General features: G+C 45.0%; 1 protein-coding gene across 4 annotated transcripts; it reads right to left on the reverse strand.

Annotated features, from left to right (window-relative positions):
* Nucleotides 1–1,253: 1,253 nt before the first annotated feature.
* On the reverse strand, nucleotides 1,254–9,578 carry si:dkey-118j18.2 (uncharacterized). 4 transcript variants are annotated; one of them, XM_056301841.1, is made up of 5 exons: nucleotides 9,215–9,578; nucleotides 8,779–8,910; nucleotides 8,505–8,664; nucleotides 4,511–4,640; nucleotides 1,254–3,222 (listed from the first exon to the last, which is right to left on the reverse strand). In XM_056301841.1, exons 2-5 carry the CDS (start codon nucleotides 8,871–8,873, stop codon nucleotides 2,999–3,001), a joined length of 609 nt encoding a protein of 202 aa, XP_056157816.1. In that variant the 5' UTR covers nucleotides 8,874–8,910; nucleotides 9,215–9,578; the 3' UTR covers nucleotides 1,254–2,998. The 4 variants fall into 4 exon arrangements, with proteins under 4 accessions (XP_056157816.1, XP_056157817.1, XP_056157814.1 ...); XM_056301842.1 differs by having other exon boundaries at nucleotides 4,511–4,643; nucleotides 8,779–8,821; nucleotides 9,215–9,577; XM_056301839.1 differs by having other exon boundaries at nucleotides 4,511–4,643; nucleotides 9,215–9,577.
* Nucleotides 9,579–12,022: the final 2,444 nt, after the last annotated feature.

A 12,022-nucleotide genomic window follows, 5' to 3' on the forward strand; every position in this document is an offset into this window, starting at 1 on the left:
CTGTGTATGGGGCTGTGTAGCTGCAGACCGGGCGGAGTGCCCATGATGACCCCTGTCCACCGCCCAAAGATTGATTTTGATTTATCAATCCCTGTGGGGAAATCCATGCTCTGCATTTACCCCCTCCTAGCTTTGCAGCGAGGAGCAGAAAGCGCCTACACTGGCCGAGTGAGCGTCAGAACTGGACCATGGAGCGGTGGAAGGAGGTGGCCTGGTCTGATGAATCATGTTTTCTTTTACATCAGGTGGATGTGTGTCGTTTACCTGGGGAAGAGATGGCACCAGGATGCACTACAGGAGGAAGGCAAGCCGGTGGAGGCAGTGTGATGCTCTGGGCAACGTCCTCCTGGGAAACCCTGGATCCTGGTATTCATGTGGATGTTAGTTTGACACCTACCATGCTGCAGCCCAAGCATCATGGCAATGGTATTCCCTGGTGGCAGTGGCCTCTTTCAGCAGGATAATGCTCCCGGCCACACTGCAAAATAGTTCAGGAATGGTTTGGGGGACATGACAAAGAGTTCGAGGTGTTGCCTTGGCCTCCAAATTCTCCAGATCTCAATCCTATGGAGCATCTGTGGGATTTACTGGAAAAACAAGTCTGATCCACGGAGGCCCCACCTCCCAACTTACAGGACTTAAAGGCTCTGCTGCTAACGTCTTGGTGCCAGATACCAGAGGACACCTTCAGAGGTCTTGTGGAGTCCATGCCCCGACGGGTCAGAGCTGTTTTGGCGGCTAGAGACCTACACAATATTAGACAGGTGGTTTTAATGTTTTGGCTGATCAGTGTACACCACATTTGATAAGGTTGTTTTTTTCAGCATATCTTCAATAGATTTCCCTCATTACTGGTGGACCAATTGACTGAAAATGTTTTGACGAAGGGAATCTTTTTCACCTGCCAACTAGAAATACCGCAGTTACGAGAAGCATCTCTACCATCTCGTATATTTTCAGTCTAGTTTTTTTTTTTTTGCACATCACACAGTAATGGAACTGTTGATGAGGATGTGAAACGTGTGGACTATCGCTATTTGCCTATTTGGCTGCCCCCAAAAATGTTACTTTCTAAAAAAGTTAATTCAGCGTCGGAAATAAACAAAATAAGGAAATTAAAAACATGTAAAAAGCCAGCGGGAGAAAGAAACGATTTGCGTTATGAATTAGCACGTCTCTAGGAGCCCTGTGAAGGTGCTGCGGCGCCAAGTCAGTCGACACGCGTTACTTCAGGTGAAGAGAGACAACAAGACTTATTATGAACAATAGTTTATTACAGAGGAATTATTTTCCCAAAACCAACCCCCTCCCCACCAAAAAAAGAAAAGAAGAAAAAAACTATTCACAAGGCTACTTTACTGAACATCTGATGTGATCAGTTGAAATGCATGGACATGGACATAAGGTAGGGAGAAGGACTCGGATTAAGGCCGTCAGTCAGTCGTCATTATGGTGCTACATTAGGTTACATCAACTGAGCGCAAAGCCATCTTCAGACTCGACCTTGTGCCTCGCAGCTTCTTCTTTGCAACCCACAGGCACGTGCAGGAACACTAAACACAGAAAAACTGAGCGTTTCATCACAGCCGCTGTTGCAGGTGCTCTCGGGAAGCAAGGCAAGGCGCCGGCGACGGACTGAGCGTGGCTGGCCATTACAACACGGAGGGTTATCAGCAAAACACAAAATGCATTTTCGTGTCTGTGAATGTTCTCATTCATCCAGGTCATGGTTATCCAAAGGAGTTGAATCAAGTGCAGCTGGACTTGTCCAGTTGCACTTGATTCAACTCCTTGGGATGAAAATGCAGTTTCAACTCACGGCCTCTACCTTCAATACTGTAGTCGTTTAAGTGCCTTTCATTTACTTCACCCACACTGTCAGTCCAGACTTAAGGCATTACCTGTATTTTTTGTGTAAACTCAATGGGAACGCTGCACAAGCACTGATTAGACGAAGACATCATGGGGGGTCCGGGTAGCATAGCGGTCTGTTCCATTGCCTACCAACACGGGGATCCCGATTCGAATCCCTGTTTTGCCTCCGACTTGGTCGGGCGTCCCTACAGACACAATTGACCGTGTCTGCCGGTGGGAAGCCGGACGTGGGTATGTGTCCTGATCACTGCACTAGCGCCTCCTCTGGTCGGCCGGGGCGCCTGTTCAGGGTTGGGAGGGGGGAATAGCGTGATCCTCCCATGCGCTACGTCCCTCTGGCAAAACTCCTCACTGTCAATCGGAGGAGGCATGTGGAGGTCTGCAACCCTGACCGGTTCAGCAGAGGGACGACCAGGACAGCTTGGAAGAGTGGGGTAATTGGCCAAGTACAATTGGGGTGGAAAAGGGGGGGGGGGAAAATCCCCAAAAAATAAAATAAACAAAAGATGTCATCAGTTTGACTGCTCTGTGAAATGGCTCACTTGGGAAACATCTTCTTGCAATGTTAGTGGTGTCTGAAATGCTGTTGCACAATAAAGCGAATAGCACAGGAAAACCCCATCCCCCAAAAAGCAACAACGTTCCAGAAGATGCAATGATGAAGCATCTGACAGGGGGCGCAGAACTAAGAGGGTCAGGGGGGATCAAGGCTAACATTTGTTGATTACCTTTACAAATAAGACCCTACCCGATATGATGGTAAAACTACATAAAATGCACTGTTGTGCATTGGCAGTGAGCAACAGCACCCCACCCCTCCCAAACGAGTTACCCATTTCCAAAACTTGGACCACTTGTGGTTCTGACTGAGGCACACGGGATTGTTGATGTTTTGCGTTATTACTGTACTCATCAAACGACCTCTCTTTGATAAATAAAAATTAGAAAGACAACCTGGCTTCAAGACCATAAAACATACACACAAGCAAACAAATGTCTGTTCTCACCCTCAGCTGATGAGAGCTTGGCTGGCGATGACACGACCGACCAACCAATCAACAGCTGAGGCCAAATGGAAAAAAAGGCAGCACTCGGAAAGGCAAAACGGTGTCAGGGGATTGGTCTAAGTAGGTCTGTTCTCTGAGTGTGATTGACAGTGGCTGGCGGGGTGCTCCTCTATTTGATTGGCTAATGCGGGGGGGCAAGGTGTGTAAGGGGGTGGGGCTTCACTGATGCTAATCGAGTCTTCACCCTCAGAAACAAGGAGAGGGGTGCGGTAGGATGGGTGAGCGGCGTCGGTGTCATGCTGGGCACACTCGCTGTAGGGAGGGGGCTTCAGATCATCTCCTGTAAAGAGGAAAGGGGGAAAAAGTGACTGACAGTATTTTTGACAAAACTGGCCCGGAGCTTCGAGAAAATCCCTAGTCATCAAAAACTCAACATGTACTACTCCCTCGGCTTAAATATTTTTACATAAATGTTAAAATTTGAAAATCAGAAATGCCCCCTACACGATATATTTCAGATGGGAGAGTAAGAAAAAGAAAAAGTCCTTTTCAGCATCATCGCTTCCATGTTCCGTAACCACATCCTCCTGTACAGCGAATTGACTATAAAAAGCGCAGAAGATTAAAAAAAGATGTCACATGTAAGAGATAGTGGCCTCAAGATAATTACTTGGGACAGAGCAAGATGCTATATGCAAAACACGGATAACTCAAGTAGAAAAACCAAAAACCCGCTAACACCCAGTTATTCATGTGACAGAAGCTGAAGGGCAAATGTATAAAAGAACCTTCTGACAGAGTTCCTGCCCTGTTAAACACCTCTAACGGTAAATACAAAAGAAGAAGTGCATCAGTGTGGTTAGGAAATCTAAAAAAAGAGTAACTGAGAGACAAGCCACAAGAACACTTCCACAACATACTGAGCAACTCGCCAATTGCTGGTGGCTACGGGCCTTCCTCTACAAGTTGAGATTGAAGAGTCAAGTCAATTTTATTTGTATAGCCCAATATCACAATTAAAATTTGTCTCAAGTGGCTTTACAGCAACACAACATCCTGTCTTTAGACCCTAAAAGGAACCCCCCCGTCCTAAAAATAAATAAATAAATAACCTTTAACAAGGAGAAAAAAATAGGGAGAAACCTCAGGGAGCGCAACAGAGGAGGGGTCTCTCTCCCAAGACGGACAACAGGAAGAGAGAATATTTTGTTTCTGTAACAGCATTGCTTATGCCTGCTGCTCAGTGTACAGTGCCTCGGGGGAGAATAAAACGAGGTAAATGAAATCTTTAGTAATGCTAATACACATACATTACACATAGCCTCAAGGCAAAATAACACAATTAAGTAAGTTTAATTCACAGTGTGTGGAGAGAGGAAACCAGGGAGAATGTCAACTCAATCAACTTGTCAAGGTGCAACCTCTGATAAAGAGGGAGAACCTCCGTTTGTATTGGGGGAAATTTCATCATGATCAATTTCCTGCCACAAATGGGTCATAACCATATCCTGACTTCAGTGGAAGAGCAAAGTACTCCTGCGTGCTTGTTTGTGCGTGTGCGTGCTCAAAAAGAACAGTGAGCAGAAGGAGCAGGATGCACTGAGGTTTGTTATGTATGTGCTGGCTACCTCCAGAGACTGCCTCATAAGGTGGAGGCATGTCCAGATGAGAGAAGGATGCTGCTGGCGGCAAGGATGTGGAGGGCTCCTCTATCGATGTGTCCTCCTGGACACCATACCAACTCGGCCAGATGGACGTCTGCTACAGAAAGGGGAAGGAAAGACACAAAGACTGTATCAATGACAAAACACATACAGCACAGCCAAGGCACTCAAAACTGGTGTGTGTGTGTGTGTGTGTGTGTGTGGTACGCATACACTGCAAAAGGAGGAAGCTTTTATAACAGTAATAAATGCTACAACCCACTGTACCAAATGCTGATGCAGTTCTAGGTCATGTCCGATTGGCGCTACAAGTTGGGAGAGTTTTACAGCACACTTCTCTACAGCTCACCACACATCTGCTGTGTGTCACAGGTCATGATCAAGTAGGAAGCAGTTTTCTTTTCCAAAGAGCTTTGCTCTCAACACAGTGCTCCAGGCCTTGATCAACAAGCACGAAATTAAACAGAAAAACTCTCAAAAACGTTCCCAAAAATGCTTTCCTATATGAGCCTGGTAAAGAACATTTACATTTATCTAATCTGTCAGACCAGCCTGGTTGTCGTGGAGTCTGTGTGGATGCACTGTTGTCCCAAAGCTGTTTGTACCGAGATTATTCATTCAGGGACATCTCTTTGGTTTCCAGGTTTGAGCTGTAGAATGGGTCACTTGCTGACTCCTTCAAGCACTCATGATGTGCAGACGGACTGTACAATCACTAATGTCACAAATGCTGCTGACACGATGCTATGATTTTGTTAAGTCATCGCTGTGTTCATTCTTTGTTCCTTTTTTTGGTCTTTTGTACTTTTTCATTTGTATTTATGTTCCTTAAAGAAACTCATTAAAAATTTAAATAAAATAAAAGCAACAAACAGATAAACTCGAGTTCTGTTACGCTAACAGCCCAGATAATGTCCCTGAAGGAGCAATAATGTTCGAGTCATATTTGTATAATCATAAGGAGTTGAATCCATCATTCCTTTGTTAATGACGCATTTAAGTATTTAATATACACGAAGTTAAGCCAAAGCATAGGGTAAATTAGAAATCCTGACCACAAATCAACACTGCAAAAATAAAAACAACACAAAATAGGAGCATTACTAAGGAAAATGTGTCCAGAAACCACGAGGGTTTACGCCAAATAATGTATTTAATTTTTTCGTCTATCTCTAGGCCCCCACACGTAACTAAACTCTCAGATTTGAAGTGCTCTTTTGGGATCACTTTGCCCTTTCAGGTAAGCATGAATAAGGCAAGTAAGTGATACTACATCATCAGCCCCTTTCCCTACCAAGTTTGATTCATCTGGGCCCAGGACTGGAGTGGTCTTGGCGTCTCTCCAGACAACTTTCAGGGTGCAGGGTTATGGATGACCATGGGGCCTCCCCAATGCACATTCCATTAAAATCTAAACAGGGAACATTATGCACCAGGGACTTCTGGGGGGAGGAGGACAGGGGGTGGAGCGACCAAAGTGAGGTAGAGGAACCATGAGAGGGAGGATGAGGGACTGGAAAAGGTGGCCGAGGAGGAAGAATGGGGGCCACAAAAAAAAAAGCAACAAGAGAGGACAAGCCCAAGGGGAAGTGTTTTTTTGGGTGGGTGGGGGGTTGCTTTAGCCATAGAGGTCAATTATAGGGAACAACAACAGCCTATTAAACCTGTGACTGGGCCTCTAACTGGACAGGGTGTGGCTGAGAAGAAGCAGGTGTTGAGAGAATAGCGAACAGTAAAACAGGGCTTATCAGCTATTTGAATTTAGAACGCTTAGCGACATCAAATCCTAGCATCTTAATATAAAACAGACTGATTCACGTTAAGCGCAGAGGCAAACAGTTCATATCCTGGTTAGCTTCAAAACCCATTCACATCATTTTGTTTTGTGATGAGCCATGTGACACTATAAATGTATCAGGGGAAGCCTGGATTACAAGGCCTACACAGGAATTTTCAGCTGCTCCATTATTTATTTTTTCGGGGTATTTCCTGTTGCACAAGAATTCCAAACAGAGCTAAAAATAAGCTGAGGTTCAGGGCTTTTACATCTGACTACCAAGGAGAGAGAGAGAGAAAAAAAAACCCCTAAAAGATGGGGCTGACTGGAGGTTAACATAGCACATGGCTGTAACTGAGCCTCCTAGGAGGGACTTCATTTGAGTCTCAAGTTGACGTCTGGGGAGAAAAAAAACCTAATTTGAATGGGTTCACAACCTTGTCATTCACGCAGTACCCCTAGCAATGACAATGCACATATATTCCCTAAATCAAAAGCAAAAAGGCACACGTTTTACCATTTCAGCGAGGCAGCTTGAATGTTATTAAAAAGGACAACAGCACAGAGCTTTGAAGAGACAGAGTGAAACCTGTTTTATATGATCCCTTGAGCATTTCGAGCCAATTACTTCCAGGTGTTTCTGAGAGAGGCAATAAAGAGAAAGCACAGCCATAAATATAGTGACCGTCTAAACTTTCGGGCATAGCCTACACAGCCTTCAGCGAACCTGATGAAGAGAGAGCTCCTTTCCAAGATAAGTAAACGAAAACTCGATGCTGACAAAACTAAGTCCAGACGGACGAGAAAAAATGTTTTCAATAAACCACATGAAAGGATTAAAAGGTAACTCTTAAACATGTTGCAAACCATACATGCCTGTGATCAACCATCAGCGATCGAGCGGCTCTTATGAGTCAGCCGAAAGAACTTTATAAACTAAACACAATCTCAAGCACATGGAAACATTTAGAGAAGTTGGATACAAAAATTGTCCAGTGATAGCATCAGCATTGCTAAAGGGAAAAAAAGGGTATGGCAGCGTTAGTGCAGCCTTACTTCGCTTAAGTAGAAAAGATGAAAATGGCATCGTGTAGGTTGCTTTCAATATAAAGATGCACTCCCGACTTACTGTCCATGCATTCTTCCTAACAATGTTGGCGCACACAGACACACACACAAAAAATTCTTTGCCTAACACCACTGCAGTTAAATACAAGGTTTTCACTTTTACACATTCACTGGGACTCCTGTACTTGAAGCCTCTCAGTGAGCTGCAAAGGAATTGAATCAAATGCAACTGGACTTGGTATATATCCGTGAACTCGGATATATACCAAGTCCAGTTGCATTTGATTCAATTCCTTTGGATAACCATGACCTGGATGAATGAGAACATTCACAGACATCTCAGTGAGCTGCCACGGCTCGAGTCACCAAGGTCAAACTATTGCAAACAAAAATGTAACCATAGTATGCACATACAGACCCACAGCCTGTGGATGATGAAATAAAAGGTCACCACTAACATAACTTTAACCAAAGGCGGATTCCTCAACCCATTCGCAGTTAAAGTGACTCAATGGAAAACCCCAAGGCACCCGAGAACAAAACAACTCCTCTGCAGAAATCTAAAAGGCCCAGACTGGAGATTTTCTCTCGTTCTCTCTTAGTGCTCCAGTTTCAGTTGATGGACCATGTCTGTGGAAGCAACTATCAGATGCTTTTCACGCATATGCATTTCATACCCCCAGGTAGTAGTGAAGACCAATATTAGGGAGACATATTATAGAAACAAAAGAAAAATATTCACCATCAACACATACATCTCATCTTTTTCGATCTAGCTGTATGACAAACTAGTGTGTTTGTGTCTACATGCCAAATCAAATCAATTTTATTTGTGTAGCCCAATATCACAAATTACAAATTTGCCCCAGTGGGCTTAACAGCAACACAACATCCTGTCCTTAGATCCTCTCATCGGTTGAGGAGCAACTCCCTAAAAAAAACCCTTCAACAGGGAGAAACCTCAGGGAGAGCACCAGAGGAGGGACCTCTCTCCCAAGACTGACAGCGTGCAATGGATGTCGCGTTCACGCAATTTACACAACATTGAAAGAGGATAACACAATTGTAATGGCCATAGAATCTATGCATACATAACGGTGTGTGTGAACTTACACTCTGTCTCTCACACATTTGGTTGAGGTAGGACCTTCCTCCAACGATGACGATCTGAGCATTGCGTGGGTTGCTCAGGTACGCTGCCAGCTGTCTCTGCCTTGACCGGTACCACCACACATAGAAGAATATCTTGATGATGATGAAAACGATGACCACTCTAAACACACAAATGGGGGGGGGGAGAGAGGGGGGGATATGTTTACAAGTAGATCCACTAGCTCCGAAGTCCATTTCCAGGTTTGCAGGGATGTGATTGTGCAACAGTACTTACATGTACCAGTACAACTCCATGTCTGTGAGAAGGCCAGTAGTCACTGAGTGAAGGGGCTCATCGTGAGGAGACCGCTCGGATATATATATATACATACATACACATATATATATATCTATATATACCCCTGTCCTGGGAAACAAAGGATCCTAGCATGTGAATGACTTCCTACCAAGGAGCTGCATATCCCTCCCCGAGCAGGCAACACACGCTAGACGTGAAGCAGAGCGGGGAGACAACAACGTTACGTAACGCTGACGGCGGCCGCATCCGGGGCCAGCCGGCCGCGCGAGGACAGCCGCCCGCGGGTCAGCCTCGCGGCAACACGGCGGCTCCCATCGCCAAAACAACAGCTTACGTTACCGAACTCGGCATTAAACACGTCTCACCCCCCCCCCACAGGCCGCTTACACCAAGGTTTAGACGGAGAACTTACTGCGGCGGGCGGGCAAAGCCGGCTCGGCCCCGGCTAAGTATAGCGGGGCATCCCTTCCCTTCCCTTCGGCTCCGGCTTTGTTTGCTTGTTTGACGCCAGCCGGACGGCGGCTTCCGCTAGCGGCCGGACGGCGCCTGGTAGCTAACGGCTACCGTTTAGCAGGCCGCGACTTCCGCTCCCCTCGCGGACCGCGGTGTTGTTTGTTTGTTTTGTTTTGTTTTTACAACCACCGGATAGTAACACTCGTTCCGGACGGGGACCGGACGTCGGGCGACTCGAACAAACAAAACCTAAAGTACACCACTGTGGCGAGTCCCGGAGCCAGCTTCGTCAGGGCACAGCCGAGCCGACCTATCAGAGGCCGAGCGGTGGGCGGGGTCCGGAGGGGGCGTGGTCCTGACGGACTCGCAAGGCTTTCCGACAGAATGCTGCGCACGCAGCATATCAGGGCGACCGGAAGCGGCCGGGCTTACACGCAGGACTGGCGGCCGCGGCCAAAGCGGGGCAGATGCGGGGCACTATCACGTTGTTTGGGTTCGAACGCAAAAACGGGGAGAACTTTGATGTGACGCGTAACCGTCTCTGCAGTTCCACCCTTGCCCACTGGTAGGCGCACGACGGCGATAACGGACTAGAGGATAATCGGCGTGTTTTACGGTAATGACGTCGGTCCACGCCTACATTACTTGGTGTCGGCTGTTTTTCCGTCCAGGAGCGCAAAAATCAATGAGTCACGATGGCCGATCAGACTCCGCAACGAGAGAGGCTTTTAAACAGAGAATTAGAAAGAACCGTGCAAGACATTATTATCGGTTAGTAGCCAAAACTGACCGCTTAACGTTGAAATGGTCCCTTTTTGACCCCATTTCGCTTCAGAATGCGGAACGTTGTCTCAGTTTCAGTATGCGCGACGCGTGACGTCACACTAAGGCCTCGCAGCGCAACGTAAAGGCAGGCCACGGTCACCCCATAATGTATATATATATATATAGATAGATAGATACATCATAGAATAATAACCCTTTGCGATTCAGATGAGAAAATTAACCAGATGATTTGTTTTTAGAATATTGTATGGAGTTCGGGGGACAACGCAACCGCAGAAAGTGCCGCGGCCGGGAAGCGAACCCGTATCGCCCGCACCACAGGCGACATCGCTAACCGCTAGACTAAAGGGTCAGAGTCGCCGGTTAGCGGCCAGCGTGTCTTCTTATCCATGCACGTTACAATACGTTGTGAGTGACGTGTACAACTGCAACGTTTAATCTAATGCAGTTTTTCTCAACCGGGGGTCCGCGGACCCCTAGTGGTCCGTGGTGTAATTGCAAGGGGTCCGTGAAAATAAAATATCTTTAAAAAAAAGATCCTATAACATTTATAGAAATAGGATTATTTTACTCAAATGTGACTGAGACCTTTATCTACCTAAACTATAAAGGGTAACAGGACTTTTTTCTCTAATTACATCTGTTTCACAAGTGTCATTTATTGTATTTTAATAAGAGATTTCGCTCCCGTTTGCATTGTTAAAAGTTACTGCATAACAATTTTGTTTTGTTACATATATCTGAAAGTTACTGAATACATATTCTGTTTTGTTAACTATATCTGAAAGTTACTGAATACATATTCTGTGTTGTTACATATATCTGAAAGTTACTGAATACATATTCTGTTTTGTTACATATATCTGAAAGTTACTGAATACATATTGTTTTGTTACATATACCTGAAAGTTACTGAATACATATTCTGTTTTGCTACATATATCTGAAAGTTACTGAATACATATTCTGTTTTGTTACATATATCTGAAAGTTACTGAATACATATTGTTTTGTTACATATATCTGAAAGTTACTGCATAAGAATTCTGTTTTGTTAACTATATCTAAGTTACAACTGAAAGCTCTTATTTTTGCCCCAAAGAGTGAATAAATGCTATAATGCAATTTAAAATGCAGTTTCTACTGTTTCTATCAAATTGCAAACCCCTCCCCCAAGATCAGGTGGAGGGGTCCTCAGGGTAGATCAAAAATACGCAGGGGGTCCAGGACCCCAAAAAGGTTGCGAACCACTGGTCTAATGGACAAAAACATCGAATTTCTCTTCTCTCGAAAATTTCAATGGCTTTTCTTTCATGAATGTAAAAACACAGCCCTTTAAAGTATATTCGTAAACTACTTAAATGCACGTCATTTTATGAATAAAATCTACACAAAAATGAATTTGAACAAACCAAGTGGCCTTAGAATTAGGACAACACGTGTACTTTTCTGTACTTTAATAGGCTGTATTTTTTGCTCTTTTCTTTTCAGTGTGATACGTGTAGTTTTGCATCCTCGTTTCACAAGGAAAAGAACATAGTCAAAGAATACCAGCATTTGCTGTAATTAAAATAATTGCATACATAATTTCCGATTTTAGTGTCTACTTAGGATGCAGACAAGGCCAAAATAAAACAGGGCCAAGCTACAAGGAGTAACACAAAAGTAAACTGATTATTACTATAATTATCATTATTGTGACGATCACCACTACTACTCCTGCTACTTTCGGCTGCTCCCGTTAGGGGGCGCCATAGCGGATCGTCCGTTTCTCCCTGTCCTCTGCATCTTCCTCTGTCACACCAGCCACCTGCATGTCCTCCCTCACCACATCCATAAACCTCCTCTTTGGCCTTCCTCTCCTCCTCTTCCCTGGCAGCTCCATATTCAGCATCCTTCTCCCAGTATACCCAGCATCTCTCCTCCACACATGTCCAAACCATCTCAATCTTGCCTCTCTTGCTTTGTCTCCAAACCGTCC

The sequence above is a fragment of the Lampris incognitus genome, unplaced genomic scaffold, assembly GCF_029633865.1.
Source record: "Lampris incognitus isolate fLamInc1 unplaced genomic scaffold, fLamInc1.hap2 scaffold_176, whole genome shotgun sequence".
In the NCBI taxonomy this organism is placed as follows: Eukaryota; Metazoa; Chordata; class Actinopteri; order Lampriformes; family Lampridae; genus Lampris; species Lampris incognitus.

What these genes read in the sequence shown, in the direction of transcription:
- si:dkey-118j18.2 (XM_056301839.1), bottom strand. Translation starts at nt 8,873, where the DNA reads ATGTATATATATATATCCGAGCGGTCTCCTCACGATGAGCCCCTTCAC. An exon ending in ATGGAGTTGTACTGGTACAT is followed by an intron (nt 8,665 to 8,778) that starts GTAAGTACTGTT and finishes TTGTGTGTTTAG; the next exon opens with AGTGGTCATCGTTTTCATCA. An exon ending in TTATGAGGCAGTCTCTGGAG is followed by an intron (nt 3,223 to 4,510) that starts GTAGCCAGCACA and finishes TCCTCTTTACAG; the next exon opens with GAGATGATCTGAAGCCCCCT.